The sequence below is a fragment of the Phaseolus vulgaris genome, chromosome 8, assembly GCF_051622355.1.
Source record: "Phaseolus vulgaris cultivar YP4 chromosome 8, ASM5162235v1, whole genome shotgun sequence".
NCBI lineage: Eukaryota > Viridiplantae > Streptophyta > Magnoliopsida > Fabales > Fabaceae > Phaseolus > Phaseolus vulgaris.
The window spans coordinates 51,156,914-51,178,264 of record NC_143505.1 but is presented as its reverse complement, the minus strand read 5'-3'; the positions used below and the strand labels follow the sequence as shown (position 1 = coordinate 51,178,264).

Genomic DNA, 21,351 nt, shown 5'->3' with positions numbered 1-21,351 from the left:
ATCCCAGTTCATCACCCAGCCACCTGCCCGACCGAAGGAAGGAGAAGAAGACTTCAACAGTTCTCTAGGTCCCATCTCCCTAGCAGGAACAATTGGCACCCACCGTGGGGCCGAGGTAAACTAGCTGAAGGAAAAAAGTAGATGGTTTCGACAAGAAGCATGGAAAGAATGACTGAAGCCGACCAAACAATGTTGCTGCTGTCTCTCCAGCGGGAGATGGCCGAGATGCGAAGAAAGGCCGAGGAGGCCGCTCAGAGAAATGAGCAAGAGCTGCAAGTTCTCCGCAGGGAGAACGAGGATATGAAAAAGAAGCTGGGGGAGGGAGGACCCTCTGTCATACCGACGAACGTGGTCGGCAAGTCCTACACCTCTCCCCCCAACCCGGATGTGGCCGAGGGGACGAGAGGCCGACCCCCTCCCCGCGAGACTGAAATGGGCGACGAGTCGTGCCTAATCAGATCCACTCGGACGACCCTGACGGCCGACCCGAACCGCCGTCACCCCTTTACAAACAACATCATCGAAGTCCCACTTCCTAAGAAGTGGAAGGGTTTCAACCGAGACCGATACGACGGGTCGACCGACCCGGACGAGCATATGGACGCCTACACCACCCACATGAGCCTCTACACCTCGGACGATGCCGTCTTGTGCCGAGTGTTCCCCACATCCTTGAAGGGTGCGGCCCTTAGTTGGTTCATCAAGCTCTCACCCAACTCCATAGACAGCTTTGCCGCGCTCGTCGCAAAGTTCGAAACACAGTTCGCGACCAACCGGCCGCACCATCTGACCTCAATCGCCCTGGTAGGCATCCGCCATGAGAAGGGAGAGTCGCTGAGAACCTTCGTGGATAGGTTCAGTAAAGTAGCGATGAACATCCGAAATCTGAGTCCGGACGTCGCCATGCACCACATGCTGACAGCCCTGCGCCCGGGGCCCTTTGCCGACAACCTATGCATGCAGCCGGCCGACAGCCTGGACGAGCTGAGAAAGAGAGCCGCTAAGTACATGCAGCTGGAGGAACTAAGAGAGTTCCGCAACCAGGCCCGTGCCGAGGTCGGCGGAGAGAGGAAGGAAGAAAAGGACCGCCAGGCGCGGCCGATACAGAGAACTGATCGGCGACGGGAGAATCGAGACCGACCGATTCGATTTTCGAGATACACGCCATTGACGGCTGAGAGAGGGAGGATCTTGGACGAGGCCCTCAGCGCCGAGTTGATCCCTCCCCCAAGGAAGGTGGCCAGCCCAAATAATGCCGACCGGAGGAAGCAGTGTCGGTACCACCAAAACACCGGACACTCGACCGACGAGTGTCAGGCCCTTAAGGATAAGATCGAGGAACTTATCCAGGCTGGGCATCTCCGCCGTTTCGTCAGGAATGGCCGAGACCCACCCGGCCGGGCGGACCCACCCAGGCGGACGAGGTCACCCCAACGAGGCCGAGAAAACCAAAATAACAGAGGCGACCGGCAACCCGCAAGGGCTGACCCCCCTCGAAGAGACGATCCCCCTAGGGAGGGCGATAGGAGAGGTAACCGAGAGGTTATCAACACTATAGTCGGCGGTTTCGCCGGGGGAGGAAGCACAAACAACGCCCGGAAGAAGCACCTCCGGGCGGTACACCAAGTAAACGCCGTGGCGTTCCGACCAAGGATGCCACCCATCACGTTCACGAACGAAGACTTTAAAGGCGTGGACTACCGCCAGCAAGACGACCCGATGGTGATAGCGGTCGACATAGATCGATTCACCATAAGGAAGACCCTCGTGGACCAAGGAAGTTCGGTAGATATCCTCTACTGGAAAACTTTCAAGGCCATGAGAATGACCGAGGCCGAGATGATGCCATTCGACGACCACGTGGTAGGATTCTCGGGCGAAAGAGTGGGTACCAAGGGGTATATCGACTTGTACACCACCTTCGGAGAGGGGAAGAACACCAGGACCATCAAAATCCGGTACCTGGTCATCGACGCCAACACCTCCTACAACATCCTCCTCGGCCGACCATCCATCAACCGGCTGATGGCCATAGTATCGACCCCTCACCTCGCAATGAAATTCCCTTCAAAGACAGGAGACATTCTCACGGTCCACGTGGACCAGAAGGAAGCACGAGAGTGCTACGCCGAAAGCCTTCGGGTGGAGCCTCCAAGGGCAGACACCTCCCCCCTTCGGGCGAGAAAGTCCTCCCGAAAGAACCGCTCCCCCAGGAAGGACCGGCCGAGGGAGGCCCAGCCAACCGTGGCACTAGTAGACCTTGATCCCCGGGCAACCAAGGACAGGCTAGAGGCAAGAGAGGAGCTGAGGAGAGTCCCCCTCCTCGACAAAGAGCACAAGACAGCTGTAGGGATAGCCCTGGCAGCGGCCGAGGCCGAGGTCATGCACGCCGCGCTAAAAAAGAATGTCGACATGTTCGCATGGACGCCGGCCGACATGCCGGGAGTAAGCCCGGACGTCATCACCCATCGGCTGTCCATATTCAAGGAGGCCCGTCCGATCTCCCAAAAGAAGAGGGACTTGGGCGACGAAAAACGACTCGCGGCGAAGGAGGAGGCCGGCAAGCTCCTGTCGGCCGGATTCATAAGGGAGGCCCGATACACGACATGGTTGGCCAACGTCGTCATGGTTACCAAGCCTAACGGTAACTGGAGGATGTGCGTCGACTACAGAAACATCAACAGCGCATGCCCGAAGGACACCTACCCCCTCCCGAACATTGACCGCCTGGTGGATGGGGCGGCCGGTTACAAAATTATGAGCTTCCTGGACGCTTACTCTGGCTATAACCAGATAAGCATGCACCCCCGGGACAAGGAGAAGACGGCCTTCATGACGGCCGATGCCAACTACTACTACGAGGTCATGCCGTTCGGCCTCAAGAACGCCGGGGCGACCTACCAGCGTCTCATGGACAAAGTTTTCAAGGGTCTGATAGGCCGGGCGGTAGAAGTCTATGTGGACGACATAGTCGTGAAATTCGACTCGTTCGAGCAACATCTAAAGGATCTGGACGAGGTCTTCAGGGCTCTAAGGGGAGTCAACATGAAACTCAACCCCGAAAAATGTACTTTCGGGGTGGAGGGAGGAAAGTTCCTAGGCTTCATGCTCACCCACCGAGGGATAGAGGCCAACCCCGACAAATGTCAGGCCATACTCAACATGAGAAGCCCGAACATCGTGAAGGAGGTACAACAACTCCTTGGGCGGCTGACCGCCCTCTCTCGATTTGTCCCCCGCCTGGCCGAGAGGACGAGGCCGATCGTTCAGTTGCTTCGAAAAGGCAAAAAATTCGTCTGGGACGACCAATGCGAGGAAATCTTCAAAAAATTCAAGGAGTTCCTCACATCCCCCGCCGTCATCCAGAAGCCGAGACCCGACGTCCCAATCCTGGTATATCTAGCGGTCTCGGAAGAAGCAGTCAGCGCTGCCCTAGTGCAGGAAGCCGAGGGCGAGGAGCGATATCAAATGATTGAGAAGGTGGCTCTCGCACTCGTCCTCACGGCAAGACGGATGCGCCCCTACTTCCAAAATCACTCCATAACTGTAAGAACCGACTACCCTATTTTTAAAATTTTATCTAAACCGGACCTTGCAGGGAGGATGATAGGATGGTCGGTCGAACTCTCCGAGTTCGACATACGTTATGAGCCGAGGGGCGCCATCAAGTCTCAATGCTTGGCCGACTTCTCGACCGAGCTGACACCACTGCCCACCCTCTCAGGCGGTTGGACTCTCTACGTGGACGGCTCCTCAAATAAAACAGCCTGTGGAGCGGGAGTCGTCCTGGAGGGGCCGGGCGACCTCCTCTTGGAACAAGCCCTCCAGTTCGGATTTCGGGCGACCAACAATCAAGCCGAATACGAAGCCCTGCTGGTCGGGCTGAACCTAGCCTACGACATGGGAGCGCGCGAGGTCACATGCAAAAGCGACTCCCAGGTGATGGTCGGCCAAATCAATGGAGATTTCGAGGTTAAAGAACCTTTGCTGCAGCGATAGTACCACGCGGCCAAAAACAGTATCGCTCGCTTCAGCAAAGCACCCTTGCAACACATACCGAGGGAGGACAACAAGAGGGCCGACATCCTGTCCAAGCTCTCGGTCACCAAAAAGAAGAGCCATCAGAGGTCGGTCATACAAATATGGCTGAGACACCCGAGTGTGACGGAGGCCGAGGCCGAGTGTCTAGCTGTAGAAGAAGAAGAGGCTGAGGCTGACAATTGGATGACACCCGTCATCCAATACCTGACGGACGGCACGTGCACGACCGACCAAGAGAAGGCCATGAAGCAACAATGCGCCCGATATACCATGATCAACAAAGATTTGTATCGGAGAGGCTACTCAACCCCCCTGCTAATATGCATAACCAGCAAAAGGGCCGAATACATCCTGGCCGAGATCCATGAAGGAGTCTGCGGAAATCACGCCGGGGCGAGGACTATGGCCGCCAAGATCTTGAGAGCCGGCTACTACTGGCCAACCGTACAGGGCGACTGTGCTGAATACGTAAAGAAATGTGCCAAGTGCCAAGAATTTGGCCCCCTCCTCCACACCAGGCCGGAAGAACTGCACAGCATCATCTCCCCGTGGCCGTTCGCCATGTGGGGGATGGACATTATCGGTCCATTCTCCCCAGGAAAGGAGCAGACCAAATTCCTCCTGGTGGGAGTCGACTACTTCACCAAATGGATCGAGGCCGAGCCCCTCGCTTCCATCTCGGCGAAGAATGAACAAAACTTCGTATGGAGGAGCATAGTTTGCCGATTCGGCGTCCCACACACAATAGTAACTGACAATGGCCGGCAGTTCATCGACCGAGGCCTACAGTCCTTCTATGACGACCTGGGCATCAAGTCCATCACGGCCTCGGTGGAACACCCAAAACCAATGGGCAGGCCGAGGCCGCCAACAAGGTCATACTCAACGAACTGAAGAAGCGCCTGGGCAAAGCAAAGGGCCGATGGACCGAGGAGCTGATCGAGGTACTTTGGGCGTACAGGTGCACCCCCCAAACTACCACACAGGAAACACCCTACAGCCTGACATACGGTACCGAGGCAATGATCTCAGTTGAGGTGGCCGAGCCCACCATACGACGGCAGATGTTCGATCTCACCCTAAACGAGGAAAGCCTAGCAGTCAACCTCGACCTAGTAAGTGAGATGCGTGACAAAAGCAAGATTCGAGAGGCTGCCTGCAAAGCCCGGGCGTCCAGACGGTACAACACCAAAGTCCGGCCGAGATGTTTCCAGAAGGGTGATCTCGTCTGGAGAATGCGCAGCGACGCCAGAAAAAATGAAGGGAAATTCTCATCCAACTGGGAGGGGCCTTTCCGAGTCCGAGAAGTCGCACAAGGAGGAGCCTATCATCTAGAATGGCTTTCAGGAAAAATTGTACCGAGGACGTGGAATGCCACACACCTCAAGTTCTATTACAGTTAAAATCAATAAAAATACGCACTCTTTCCTCACCCAACCAGGGAGGTTTCAACGAGGCGTTTTCACCAAAGTGTTGGAAATATTCTACCGAACATCGCAAGTGCCGGCATACCGAACGCCCACTTGCTCGATCAACATCGCAAGTGCCGGCCCACCAGACGCCCACTTGCTCGATTAACATCGCAAGTGCCGGCACACCGAACGTTCACTTGCTCGATTAACATCGCGAGTGCCGGCACACCGAACGCCCACTTGCTCGATTAACATCGCAAGTGCCGGCCTACCAATCGCCCACTTGCTCGATTAACATCGCGAGTGTCGGCCAATCGCCATTACTTGCTCAAGATTAAAATCGCAATTAGTGGCCGATTGCCCTTATTTTACTTGCTCGAGTCTAACGCTCGCAATAAACGACCGATCGCCCCATATTTTAATTGCTCGATTTTAACATCGCAATTAGTGGCCGATCGCCCTTATTTTACTTGCTCGAGTCTAACGCTCGCAATAAACGACCGATCGCCCCATATTTTAATTGCTCGAGTTTAACATCGCAATTAGTGGCCGATCGCCCTTATTTTACTTGCTCGAGTCTAACGCTCGCAATAAACGACCGATCGCCCCATATTTTAATTGCTCGAGTTTAACATCGCAATTAGTGGCCGATCGCCCTTATTTTACTTGCTCGAGTCTAACGCTCGCAATAAACGACCGATCGCCCCATATTTTAATTGCTCGAGTTTAACATCGCAATTAGTGGCCGATCGCCCTTATTTTACTTGCTCGAGTCCAACGCTCGCAATAAACGACCGATCGCCCCATATTTTAATTGCTCGAGTTTAACATCGCAATTAGTGGCCGATCGCCCTTATTTTACTTGCTCGAGTCTAACGCTCGCAATAAATGACCAATCGCTCATATTTTACTTGCTCGAGTTTAAAATCGCAATTAAAGGGCCGACCGCCCACATTTTACTTGTTTGAATTTTACATTCGCAATTGAAGGGCCGACCGCCCATCTTCTTGGGAGACCGATTGAGTAACTAACAAATTTTTATGTCAAACTGATAAAAGAAAGTTGGACGATGTATTAATAAACAAGAAATACCGGGCGATACATCAAAAAGCAAAATAAAGAAGCCACACCCCGGCCTGGGAGGAAATTAAAAACAAGAACAGGCCACACCCCGGCCAAGGGTAAAACCTAGTCTTGAACTTTCACGCACTCTCCCTCCCCCTCATGGGTCCCGGCCGCCTGAGCCTCCGACGCCTCCAAAGCCCCCGCCTCGGCGCTTGGAATCAACCGACCTTGGTGAACTTCATAGTCCATATTAAAATCACCAGAGGCCGGCGGTCCCCCATAAAGAAAATGGGCTTGGCGCACGGCTCGGTTGAAGCACTGCTTAAGCAGCTCCTCCGACTCGTCGTAATTCTGGTCGAGCTCAACTTCAACCTGCTCCTTGGCAGTTTGGAGGGCAGCCAATTCAGCGGCCAAGGACGACAGCTTCTCCTCAGCCATCCTTTTCACCTCAACAGCTTCGGCTGCCGCCTTCAAAGCCTCCTCTTTAGCCGAGGCCAAAAGCCGTCTCGCCTCGGCAGCATCCTTCTCAGCGAGCTCCCTCTTGGCAGCCTCCCGAGCAGCGCTGGCCGACAGGTCATCATTGGCAGCCAAGGACCGCTTCAGGTTCTCGCGAGCCTCGGCCAGCTCTTGCTCCAACCGAGAGACATCCTCGGCGTGCTGGCCATGACCTTCAATCCCTTGCTCAACAAGAACGATGGACCGGCACATAAGCTCCAGCCCACTCTTCAGCAGGTCCAAGGGGGCGACCGACCGGATCGACTCCCGGGTCCCCTCAGGGAGAGCCACGCGAACTCTACGCGTAAACTTGTGACTACCCCCTAGAAGATCTAGGGCCGAGGTCGGCGGCCGATGACCACCAGCTGAAGCACCGGATGCTTGCTCCACGTGCCGAGGCGAGAGAGAGCCCACCTCGACCATCTCGTGGCGGGAAGGAGGCGGCGTCGGCAGAGAGCCGGGGGAACGATAGGTGGTGGCAATGTTACCACCATCCCTCGCCCTTTTCTTGGACTTCCGGGAAGGACCGGCCGGGTCCCTCTCGGCAGCAGGGGCGGCAGAAGCGTTCGCAGGAAGAACGTCGATGCTTCGACGTCCCTTTCGATCGGCCGCCCTCTTCCGGTATTCGTCAAGGACGCTAACGCCGGCCGGTTTCTCTTGAACCATTGTAGCTGCACAACAAAAACACAAGTTAGAAAGCGTAAACGAAATTACCGACCGGCACAACAAAAACGCGAACCCATACCCTTAATGGCCGCCCAACGTGTTGACTCGGTGTATGCACCGATCAGCGATCGACAAGCAAGCTTCCTTGGGAGTGCGTCGAAGAAGGAGAGAATCTCCACCTCCTCCTCACTCTCCGTCGGCCTCGGCCAAAACTTAAACCCTGTGGGTTGGGAGGTCCAATATAAGGGGAACCGAGACCGACCGGCTCGGTCAAAGAAAAAAGTCGTCGCCTCGGGCCGAATGACGACCTTGACAAACCTTTCCTTAAACCGTTTATACGAGACCGCGAAGGGGTCGAACAATACACGTCCCGGCCGGCCGGCCAAAGAGAGCCAAGAGGCTGAACGACCGGGGTAAGAACCATAGTAACAAAGAAAAGAAGAAGGGGTGGGGCGAAGCCGCATGACGTCACACAGCAAGCGAAACGCTTGAAGGGACGCCCACGTATTTGGATGCACTTGGGTGGGCGCCACGTTGAGCGTCCGTAGGACGCCCATTGTGAACTCATCAAAAGGGAGGGAGACGTGAAGATCTGAAAAAAAGCAAGTGTACATATAAAAAAAAGGGAGGACCGACATCAGCCCGACCCATACACACCCTCTCGGTCGGACCACAAGGCAGGATTCTAAAGTAATCTGGATCCCTAGAATCGTCGGAGTCCTCGCCCGCTTTCAACACCGGGTACTTGGCCAAAAATTTGGCCACAGACTTCTCGGTATCATAAGACGACGAGAACTCAACAACACTAGGATCCACCAAACTAAAATCCGCGAGTGGAACGGCCGTCGGGGGTGATCCTGGCCGGTCGCCAACGCTAGCGGGGGGAGAGTCCGGCCGGGCGACAACGGTAATAAGGGGAGAGTCCGACCGGTCAACAGCGTTAACCGAGTCGTCCCCCCTAACCACCTCTACCATGGGTGGCACCTCGGCCACCCCAGCCGATAAGGAATCGGTGGCAGACGAAGAGGATGATGAAGAGGTTGACAAAGAGGAAGAAAGCCCAAGGGCAGGAGAAGGACGACCGAGAGAGAGGGAAGAATGACCGGACGAGGGGGATGTTGGCCGAGACACGGATGACATCACTAACCTGTGAAAAGAAAGGAAAGGCGAAGGCAAAACTTAGCAAGAAGGCCGAACGGACACTCGGTTCTTAGAGCAGTGGGCGATGGAAGGCTCGACTATCAGATAAACTAACTCAGAAAATGCAAGGTTTCGACACTGTTGAAGACCCCTATTTATAGGGCCCATGGGCCTCGAAATTCGAAGCGACGAGTCAATCTCAACCGTTAGATCTCTTAGATCCAACGGTTCACAATACTTCCCGCCCGAAAAACCCCTCATTAATGCCAATCATGTCACGTCACCAAGGGTCACGTCATGCCGCCCAGGTCACATCACACCTCGAGAAATGAAATAGCCGCACGACCAAGGGAGACCGACCGACCCCCATCGTTAAAGACTCATCGGGCATAACTTACGCATCTGCCCTTGAGTCTGGGGGGCAAGTGTACCGGTACGGGGCGAGGCCGGGACCCACCTGGCTGCCCGTTGCTCAGTCAACCTGACCGAGACCAGGGGAACCTGGCTGAGACCTTAGAAGACTTGGCCACAGGACGAGAGGCCGAGACCTTGGAAGACTTGGCCGATAGTCCGAAAGGCGGAGACCTTAGAAGACTTGGCCACAGGCCGAGAGGCCGAGACCTTAGAAGACTTGGCCGGCAGGCCGACAGGCCGAGACCTTGGAAGACTTGGCCGACTGTCCGAAAGACCGAGACCTTAGAAGACTTAACTAAGACGACCGAGACCACAAGGATTTGGCCGATGGCCGACCCACACCACGGGAACTTGGCCGATGGCCGAACCCTGTTACAATTAACACTCAAACCAAGATCAGTAAAGCTAATCCATCATCAAGAAGTAGGTAATGCAACCCTAAGCGGTATCTACCTCGATAAACGGGCCCAACAAGGTAGGCCCATTAGAATAATATAAATAGCGCGCATCCCAAGGAGTAAGGTATGTCATTATTACTGTTCACCTACCTGAGAGCTAACCACCCGCTTTACTGACTTGAGCATCGGAGTGCCTTCGCAGGTACCCCCACCATCCGGTGTTCACCCGACGACCGAGTCCCGAGTGCCGAAGGATAAGCAGAAGGAAGAGAAGGATCCCAGTTCATCACCCAGCCACCTGCCCGACCGAAGGAAGGAGAAGAAGACTTCAACAGTTCTCTAGGTCCCATCTCCCTAGTAGGAACATAACTGAAATTGATTATTCAACACTCACTATCGAAGATTCAACAACAATTTTTTAATTAAATCCAAAACATACCTCGATTCAATATACCAAACTCTGACATCAATTTTAAACCTTAATTTAGAATGATTATCTATTCCAACATGCAAAAATACTCAATCATGCAAAAAAAATAATTTCCAATACTTGAATTAATACAAAGCTATATTGCAAATTACAAACATATGCACCCATGAACATCCTTCAATCAATTTCACTTTCCTAACCAAACTTAAAGTGCAATATTGCTTTGAATATAGTTTTCCTTATTTGACAATTACTTATAAGCCAAGTAATAACTAAAAAATGTTGAATGACACTACAATTTTAGATACTTAATGAGACAGTATCAAACAATTCCAAACTTCAGTCAAAGAATAAATTAGTTGAGATAATTATTTTTCTCAACTATCAACACTAGAAAAAAGGTCAAACTCTTACAAAATGAAAAATCAAGAAATATTAATATTAGAGTAGAATTTACACTTAGACCAGATTAAAATTTGTTTAAATATAAACATGCTGATATATAATTTTGAAAAAGAAAAGGATTAAAATTTGAAATTGAGAGTGAAATAGAAAAACTTGAAACATGTTGGAAAAAAGGAGATAAGAAAGGAATAACAAAAAGAAAAAGAAAATAAAAGAAAGGGGAAACAGGCCAAGACCACATGGGTCTTAAAACGGAAGCATATAATAAATAAATGAGTAAAATATATTTTTCATCTATACTATATAAAAAATATATATAAATGTTCTTCTCCACGCTCTTCATCTATCTTTATTATTAACGAGATATAACAATATTATAAACTTTAGAAAGATAAAAATAAAAATATTAAAATAATTATATATTTAAACCCTAAACCCTAAACTAAAATAATTACAAAATACATTTTACCGTAAATTATGTCAGTATCATTATCTGTATATCTATCTATATATCTAAAACTCCATGTGTATTATTAGTGTAAGACATTAAACAAAAATCTCAAATTATGACCATTGCATAATTATATACTCTCTCTCTCTCTCTCTCTCTCTCTCTCTCTCTCTCTCTCTCTCTCTCTCTCTCTCTCTCTCTCTCTCTCTCTCTCTCTCTCTCTCTCTCTCTCTATATATATATATATATATATATATATATATACTTTTTATAAATAAATTTATTTATTCAACAATATCAATGGAAATACTTATATTCTATTCATTCATGTTGGCATTGAAGACAATTGGATATAGAATAAGCTTTGGATGGATATAAAGAACTCATTGAATCAATCAAACATTGGTGGAAATTATTATTTTCTACACATTGCATTTATTATATTGTGACAATGATTATGAGGTTGATCATCCATCCTTCAATGGAAATATTTTGATTATTTTATATGTAAGCAATTCCCATAAAAGAATAAGTATCATTATTGGCTTACATTTCCAAGAAAGTGAGTGCCATTAGAACCATTTTTTTATGTTCATATATGCTTTTCATTTGCTTTTCTTCAAAGAAAGGGACGTGATGAATATAGTTTACTCTTTCATTTTTTATTAATATTTCATTAATGATTAATTTATTTCAATACTCTAATGGGTTATTCTAAACATGTTTTTATCTAGGTGATATACACGAACACTTCATTTTTTACTACACACTCATCATATCATATGACATTTTTATTTTAAAACAAAAAATAATTTAGGATGAATCAACTAAAGATGTACATGTAAAATTTTCCTTTCACCTATAAAAATCAATTATAAAAATTTATTTAAAATAATCAAATCCAACTTTACTTGATACCATGGAATCTGGATATCATATGCTAAAAATTTAATTATTGAAAGAATAAAACTTTTAATTTTGTTGTTAATGTACATAAAATACAATAATTTGTATCTTACTATTAAGTTTTATAACATTACATTTTGTTGATGAGTATGTGTTTTTCTATATAAGAATTAAATATCTTTCCATTTTTTCATCAGCTAAATTGATAACATTCCACATTATAAACCTATTTTGTCATATACCCATTGTAGATTAGTTCCTTTAAAGTAATAATAAAGAAATGTGGATCATATTATATAATATAATAAACATTCTTGATATAGAAAATTATGTGGCCATTGGGCATGTTCCTCCTATCTCTAGAAGATAATCCCATCATGTGATAGTGGGAAGATTTCTATGAACTCATGAACTCATCACATAGGCCAATTTATTTAGTATATAGCAACAAAAGCACAATGCAGTGGTTAAAACAGTGGGATTATAAATCAAATTCATGCTAATCAAGTCAATGCATGAAGTGTTTGGTTGAGGATTAGCCAAACAAACTTCCTGTTTATGGTACTAATTAATTAAACAATCTATAGTTTTTTTAATTATTTTATGCTTAATGCTGATTGCTGTCGGTTTTTCATTGCTTGATCATTATGTTTCCTTTTTAATTTAATGCCAAAATGAACGATACATTGAATCAGGAACTTGGACATGCTTTCTCGTGAAGATCCAACACGCGTACATGGTTCTTGAATAAATCTATGATCAGATATTTGTTTTTCTATGAAGAGATCCACTGCAACAAAATTTTTAGATACGCCATTTCCACTTTTAATTTAAAATTATGTTATTGGCCTTTACTTTACTTTAGTCCTTTTTAACTATAAAATGACAATGATAGAAAAATAAAAAAATTAAGTCAATAAAATTTGTTATATATTATCCACTTTTTATCATGGTACAAGATTTTATTTCTGTCACTTCATCTCATCACTTCGAGAGTGTGAGCGCATATTTTTAGAGATTTAGTTTATACACGTAATAACTAATTGTCAATATTAAGCTTAGGATTTAAGAGTTTTCAAATATTTTTGTATCGATCGAGATCATGATTTGGTAACGGATCAACCGCTTAGTCAAACCACATTAAAAATATAATTTTTGTTTATCATAATAAATGATAAGTAAGGAAACATTTTATAAAGCTACAAATAAGAGTATATTCTACTAAATTCGGATGATACTATGAGAAATCAATTAATATTGATTTATTAAAGATATGTTCCAAACATACCTTCCTAGTTACATCCCGATAAATCAGCTAACACTGAGTGAATCAGATAGTCCATTACTAAATGTTATAAATAAGTATTTTACAATGGAGTAAGGTACGGTTTTATCAATTTTACAATATACATTCTCAATACAAAGTACTTACTTGATTGTTGGAGAATCTTCTGCAGGTTTACTCGCAACCGAGCACTGAGGAACTAAGGAGAAGAAGTGTCGAAGTTTGAAGTACAGAGACACAAGGGAGCATAACCAAGCGACTGACACCTACAACAACAAAATATAATCAATTTCGCGTACTATATAGGTCCACTTTGTCTATACAAATACAATTGACACCCACCTTAGGACCGATATAGAATCACAACAGACGATGATGGTTTCAAAATGAAAAATGGAAAATGACCAAATTCCATAATATCATATCGCTATGTTCCAGGCTTTGCAGAAAGGGATGAAAGAATTGCGCCAAAAGAACAAGGAGGAGGAAGCCACCCGCCAGAAGAACGAAAAGGAGATGTGAATCCTCAAGGAACAAAATGAAGAGATGAGGCGACAACTAGCCAATCCTGTACACGGAACTGATTTTTCTCCTTATGGAAACCAAGTAGAGGACGCCCAAGCCCATGACGCCCAAGCCCAAGAAGGGGCCCAAGCCCAAAGAATCACTAGGAGCATGGCAAGCTTTGGGACAAGAGTATCAAAAGATGACTCTTCTTATTTCTATTGTATAGAGTAGGGGTGCGGATATTAAATAAATAGGTGTGAATGTATTAGAGAGAGTCACATTGTTCATGTGACTTAGTAGGGGGGTGTAGGTGTCATATAGGAGGTGCCAAAACTAGGAAGGAAGTCACACCTTCCTCATGCTCTAGTTGGCGCCATTTTAGTGTCATTTAGGGGGGAATTTGAATTTGATTTAGCTTCTCATTTCAGCACCTCTTAGGCTATAAATAAGGTGTTTGCCTTTGTAAATTTCAGAATTGGAAATTGGATATAGAGAAACTCCACTCAAATTGAGAGAGAATTGTGAGTTTTGGTTTCTCCTTCTTCCATAGCCTTATCTTGTGTGCCATTTGAGAGCTTCAAGTGGCGGCTTCTCTTCACTTATCTTGGAACAAGGACTCCAAGTGGCGTGATGCAGTTCCAAATTCTCATTCCAGCCGAGCTTCATTCCATAAGTGTCATTCCTTTCATCTTCTTTTGCAATTTCATTCGGTAGTTAGTTTCTCTTTAGTGTTTTTCATCTTTTCAACCGATTGGTTTTGTGTTCCTTGTGTTGTTCTTCATTTTCTGTTCGGTACCTTTCTGTTCTTAATTCAATTGTGTTTAAAATCTTGTTCTATGGATGTTCACAAGGAGATAGCACTCTTATTGAGTTTGGATCATCATTTTTGAAGGCTATGTCTCCATTGATGACTTCTTAAGCTTCCTTGATTCCATTTCTGTTTTTAGCTTGTTGTTTTGTTGATGTAATTTCGTTTTCATTGTTTAAGCACTCTTTGATCCTTGAATTGTTGTTTTCATTCTCATATAATGTTGTGTTTAAGAGTTTAAAAGTGTCTATGTTCAATCCAACTCCTATCATCTCCTTAATTAAGCGAGCGCATGTAAAATCGGGAGAAGACGGCTACAGCTAGAACTCAAACTTATCATTCGTTCAGACTACATACTAAGCGTACTCACATCATAGAAGACGACCCGAAAGGACACCCCTTCATAGATGAAATTATGGAAGCACAACTCCCTCCTAACTGGAAGGGGTTGGTTATCAATCGATACGACGAAACCACAGATCCGGACGAGCATAGTGAAGTATATATAAAACACAAATGACTCTCTACACCTCGGATAAATCAGTATGGTGCAAGTTATTCCCGACCTCGCTGAAAAGAGGGGCGCTAAGTTGGTTCACATGACTTCCATCTGACTCGATGGATAGTTCCAAAACTCTATTGTCCAAAGTCGACCCTCAATTCGCAATAAGCCGACTACATAATCTAACATCCATAGTGCTTGTTAATATACGAGAAGAGAGAGGAGAATCACTACAAGCATTCATGGAGAGGTTCAAAAAAATTTCTTTGAACATCAGAAATCTTATCCTGGAAATAGCCATGCATCATTTAGTCACGACTCTTCGATCTGGATCGTTCGTTGATAGTATGTGCAAAAAATCAGTAAAAGACGAACTAAGGCAACGAGCAACTAAGTTTATACAACTTGAAGAATTGTGAGATTATCACAATAATGTTTGAGCGGATACAGGTGGAGATAAAGAAAAAAGAAAAAAATCGTAGTGGTAGACATGTGCCCGGACGATCCTACAAGTACAGAGAAAATCGAGGCCCTCGGTTTCACACTTATACCTCATTGAATGTTGATATAGGGAAATCATGGATGAAACATTGAATGTCGACCTCATCCCAACTTTAACCATACAATCGAAGAGTGTCAAACACTAATAAATAATATTGAAGAGCTCATCCAAGCTGGTCATCTATGCAAATTCGTCCAAGGTACTTACAGGAGCTCACATAAATCCCCACAGAGGGAGAAAAACTCACACAGGGATGAACAAAGGGAATCTTACCCTAAGTGTCATCATGATGATGACCGACGACGTCCGACAAAGCAATAAAGAAAGAGCGAAACCCCTTAGTGGGCTGAGCCTTCAAGAAGAAGCGGTCGTGAGGTAATTAACACAATTGTCGGAGGATTTGCCCGAGGAGGATGTTCAAGCTCTACTCGAAAGAAACATCTAATAGTTATTCAATCGACACACTCAACCACAATCAGAGGCTAACCGAAAATACCTCCAATACTCTTCACGGATGATGACTTCACCGCTATCGATCCAGCCCAAGACGACCCAATGGTCATCACTATCGAAATTCACAAATTCGCCATCACCAAGACCTTGGTGGACCAAGGGAGTTTGATTGACATTCTATACTTGAAAACCTTCAAGAAAATAAGGATTCAAGAAAATGAGGATTCCAGAAAAGAGATTCAATCATATGATGACCAGATAGTAGGCTTTTCTGGTGAATGAGTAGATACACAATGGTATATTGATTTATATACCACCTTTGGCGAGGGTAGGTTTCAACTCCATATTTCGCCATGAAATTTCCATATGCTTTGGGCCACATAATCACTCTATATGTGGAACAAACAGTAGTACGAAAGTGTTATGTTGCAAGTTTGAAGGTCAAACCAACAAATTGAACCCGTCACAGAGATTCACCGCATGGACGATCCCCTCAACGTATAAAGGAACAATTGCAAAGGTCTCGAGGGCCAAACAAAGACCGGTCCCGCGAACAGAAAACTCCTATAAATGAGCATATGGTTGCTTTAGTAGATTTATATCCCTGACTTAATGATGCTCGTATCAAGCCAAACAAAGATCTCCACCCATTACTCCTACATCATGATGCACATACAACATATATGGGGACACCATTGACACCGACTGACAGTATAACGGCAAGTCAAACACTTATCGAAAATGCTGACCTATTTGCTTGGACCGCTTGTGACATGCCAGGGGTAAGTCCGAAAATCATCACACATCGCCTCTTAGTCTATAATGGGGCACAACCAATCGCAAGGCCATATTAAACACAAGAAGCCTGAGTAAGGTGAAGGAAGTCCAATGCCTACCTGGAAGGCTAATTGCATTATCAAGGTTTCTTCCCAAACATTTGGAAAAAGGAAAAATTTTCTTTAGCTCCTTAACTCCAACCATGAAAAATGCAAGGCCATATTAAACACAAGAAGCCTGAGTAAGGTGAAGGAAGTCCAATGCCTACCTGGAAGGCTAATTGCATTATCAAGTTTTCTTCCCAAACATTTGGAAAAAGGAAAAAATTTCTTTAGCTCCTCAAGGCAAGGAAGAAGTTTGAATGGGATGAAGAGTGTGAAAAAATGTTCCACAACATAAAGAGAGAAATATCATTTCTACTAGTGCTTGTAAGCCCACCGCCACATTCAACTCTCTTCTTAAATTTGTTAGTATCAACCTCGACTTCTGTTTGGTGATTATGCATGAAGAGAGAAAAAAAATAAATTGTACATTTCACTAGTCGAACCTTGTAACCAGTTGAGGAATGTTACCAGATAATAAAAAAATAGATTTCAACCCTTGTCTTTCAGCTCAAAGGCTTAGGAATTATTTTCAAAGCTTTAAAGTTCCATGAGAATCAACTACCCAATCAAACAAATCCTCAAAAAACCAGATTTCGTGGACTGAATGACAACTTGATCAATAAAGTTATATGAGTTCAGTTTAAAATTTGAAAGTGAGGACCAATGAAAACACAATTTTTGGCTTATTTCCTTGTTGAATTACCTCAGCTTGGTGAAAGTCATAATTGGGTGTTTGCTTAGTGTATATGACTCATCAAACAAGAAGGACATTGATAAGTGTCACAATTCAGTAATATTTCACACAAAAAGATAGGCAGACACCTATGGATATTAATTGATAAATTATTATAATTCAACCCCTAATTTAGGAATTTGAACTTTTTTACATATTTTTGAATTAAAAGATGAATGTGAATGATTTATTCCCAAATTTATGTTAATTTCAGGATTATAGGGAAAATTGGAGATAAATGGGCAAAAGGAGAATGAACAAGTTAAAGACAAGATTAAAAGACAAAGTAAGAACATTGAAAATTGGCCCAAACTCGTCGAAGCATGATCACTCCAAAGGAACTTGCCCAAAACTCATTTAAGCGAGTTCACTCCAATGAAGTTGGAATTTTTCTCGTGAAACTTGTTTAAGCAAGCAATATCTCGCTTGAGCAAAAAGTGGGATCATAGAAGGCGTGAGGCATAACGCCAAACATCATTGTGAGGATATTGAGAGATAAAAAAAACCCTACAGGAGGTAGCCATAAAGAAGAAACATCCTGGATCTTCTTTTCTTGCTTTCCATTCTTGTAATGGCCAACATGAGTGGCTAATTTTTCCCTTTGGGATTGAGAGTAATTATTTCAATCTCTTATGTATTCAGGTGATATTTATTTATAATATTCAATTCTTGATTAATGATTAGTATTATCATTTTATTTTCAAAGCTTGAAATTATTCATGATAATGCTTAACATATTTGAATGTTAGGAATATATTTGAAATGTTAAGTGCTTTATAATATTTGTTCATAATGATAAGGTGTTGTTATAAATATGCTAGGAATCGATATTTGGAAGACTCTTAATAATTTTGTATGCGAGGAATCGATATTTATGAGACTCTCTTAATAATTTTGTATGCAAGGAATTGATATGAATGGTTTTTATTTGTGCATCAATGTAAATAAAGAATGTTATATGTTTTTATTCATTGAAAATACAAACGAGTGAGAAAGATGAACCACAATCCCAATTTTCTCAGTTGACTCATTCAAATAATTTATTTTGCTTTTATTTAATTTCTTATAAATTCATGATACAAACAACCTTTCAAACAAACTTTTACATATTGTCTTAGATTTAGTGAATGTTATACTTTAAATTTTATTGTTCCTTGTGTTGAACCAAATGGTGTTCAAGCTTTGAAGAATGCAAAACCCTTTGAAGGATGTTGAAGGCTGTGCTTGTTGTTGCTGCGTTATCTTAGAGAGGATCTAGGGTAGATTGAGTATTGTAATTCACTCTTGATCGAATCCAAAGCATAGGCATTCTCAATCATTTTAAAAGAAAAGTGTTTTTCAATCTAAGTGAAAAACAACCGATTGTTTTGTCGAAACAATCGATTGTTTTATACTTAGGTGTTTTTAGAAAAGGTTGAAAACTGTTTTTCAAATGGTTGAGCTGTCAAAACCAAAACAACCGATTGATTCGTGGAAACAACCGATTGTTTGTTTTGGTACCATAACAGAAAAACTGTTTTGTGCTTTGACTGAGCATTAAATGATTTTCTAACTGTTTACGCTCCAGTTTTTAATGCTTTGACCAATCTTTAAAGGTAATTAATAGTTTGTTAAGATTTGATAACAAACAACTTTGTTTTAAAAATAGAAAAACAGATTTGGGTTTTTTAGTTTTTTACAGATTTTGAAAGAGTTGAGATTGCTTAGAGATTGAGTTTGATCAAAGAGTGTGAGATAAGATTTTCTCTTGTATTGATTTCAGATTTGCTTCTTTAACAAGTGTAATCCCTGTATCTGTTGAAAGAAACCTTTGTGTGTTTGTTGAGACGTGTTGTGTGTTCTTGAGGGGATCAAGATCAACATTCTTAGTGTTGGTGTGTTGACCAAGAGAAGTGTGTGTCTTGAGGGGATCAAGGTCACTTTCTTGGTTGTGTTGTAAGTGATCTAGGTTTGATTGCTTAGTGGAATTCCTCAGTGGTTTATGAGAAGACTGGATGTAGCTCTGGAGTGAACCAGTATAAACATTTGTGTGCATTCTCTATCCTTAATCTCTTTAAATTCAGTTTTAATATTTGCAAACTGGTATAAACAACCGATTGTTTCTGCGAAACAACCGATTATTTTTCTGGTGCTGTTGTTTTTGCTTTGTGTTTTGGAAAACTGAAATTCTTATCATTTGTTTCTTAAAGTAATTTCATTCTTGGCCTAAAAGTTTGCGAAAACCCTCTTTAAACAATTCACCCCCCTTTAGTATAAAGCCATCCTTTCTAACAATTGGTATCAGAGCTTGGTTCTTGAAATTTATTCAAGTGTGATCCTAAAACTGTTTTTGATGACTGATAGACTACCTTTTGGGGAAGGTGCTTCAATCAACAGACCACCTCTGTTTTGTGGTTTGAACTACCAATTTTGAAAAGTGAGAATGAAAATCTTTATGGAATCACTTAACAAAGGAATTTGGGATGCAATTGAAAATGGTCATTTTGTCCCAAAGTTTGAAAAGGATGGATCTGTCATTGAAAAGCCTTGGTCTCAATGGACTGATTCAGAAAGCAAGAAGACCAAATTCGATTGCATTGCTAAAAACATTATAACCTCTGCTTTAAATTCAAATGAGTTTTTCAGGGTCTCTCAATGCAAATCAGCAAAAGAAATGTGGGACACCTTGGAGGTAACTCATGAAGGTACAAATGAGGTAAAGAGAGCTAGGAAGCATACTCTAATCCAAGAGTATGAGATGTTCAGAATGCTCAAAGGTGAAACAATTGCTGAAGTGCAGAAAAGATTCACGCACATCATCAATCATCTCATGAGCCTTGACAAGACCTTTGAAAAGGAAGAGCTAAACATCAAGATCTTGAAATGTCTTGATAGAGCATGGCAACCTAAGGTAACTGCTATATCCAAATCTAAAGATCTAACATCCTAGAGTATGGCTTCTTTGTTTGGTAAGCTTAGGGAACATGAGTTAGAGATGAATCGACTCAATGTTCAAGAAAGCGAAGACAAGCACGTAAGGAGCATAGCCTTAAAAGCTTCCAAGCACAAAGGCAAACATGAATCCAATGATGATAGTGATGAGGAAAACCTTAGCTTGCTGTTAAGAAAGTTTAGCAAATTCTTGAAGAGGAACCGCAACAAGGACAACAACAAAGATAGGTATGGAAACAAGAAATCCAATGATTTTAATTCCAATAACTATACTTGTTTTGGTTGTGGTGAACAAGGTCACATAAAGGCAGATTGTCCAAACAAAAGCAAGGAGAAAAAGCCTAGCTACAAGGAAAAGAAGGACAAGACAAAGAGAGCCTACATAGCTTGGGATGAGAATGAGGTATCATGATGTGAATGAAACTACAAGAATACATGATTCTTTGACATTCTTAGGAGCAACTTGAGCTGGTCATAAATGGCACCTTACTTTAGAATTGGATCAATGTTCTAATTCAAGAACTCACCAAGACTTAGCACCAACCAAGACTCATATGGAAGTCCATATATTGTCAAATGGAATCAAAACACAAGAAATGAAGAACAAAAATTGCAAGCTGGACAGAATTGAAATAATAAACTACTGCACCGAACAGAAACTAGAAGCAAAGCTGGAAAAAAGAAATTCAAACGGTAGAAATGAAAAGAAACAACAAACAAAGCTAATCTACCGAATGGAATTGAAAGAACATGAAGGAAGAACACTTATAGAAGGAATTTGCTGGATTTTAAGAATTGGAAGAACACTTCACGCCACTTGGTTCCTTGATCCAAGATAAGTGATGGAGTGCCGCCACTTGAAGCTCACCATTGCTCACAAGATAAGGCAAAGGAAGAAGAAGACTCAAGACTCACAATTTCTCTCC

General features: G+C 43.8%; 1 protein-coding gene across 1 annotated transcript; it reads left to right on the top strand.

Moving 5' to 3' along the window:
- The first annotated feature begins 597 nt into the window (after positions 1-597).
- On the top strand, positions 598-3,999 carry LOC137825327 (uncharacterized). The gene is made up of 3 exons (XM_090294149.1): positions 598-2,730; positions 2,794-3,067; positions 3,599-3,999. The coding sequence occupies exons 1-3, from the start codon at positions 598-600 to the stop codon at positions 3,997-3,999; spliced, it is 2,808 nt and encodes a 935-aa protein (XP_090150275.1).
- Positions 4,000-21,351: the final 17,352 nt, after the last annotated feature.

Excerpts from the sequence above, each read along its gene's own strand:
- LOC137825327 (XM_090294149.1), top strand. The coding sequence starts at position 598 with ATGGACGCCTACACCACCCACATGAGCCTCTACACCTCGGACGATGCC. Across the intron at positions 2,731-2,793 it reads TCCCGAACATTGACCGCCTG|ATAAGCATGCACCCCCGGGA; the intron begins GTGGATGGGGCG and ends GGCTATAACCAG. Across the intron at positions 3,068-3,598 it reads GAAACTCAACCCCGAAAAAT|GGAGGATGATAGGATGGTCG; the intron begins GTACTTTCGGGG and ends CGGACCTTGCAG.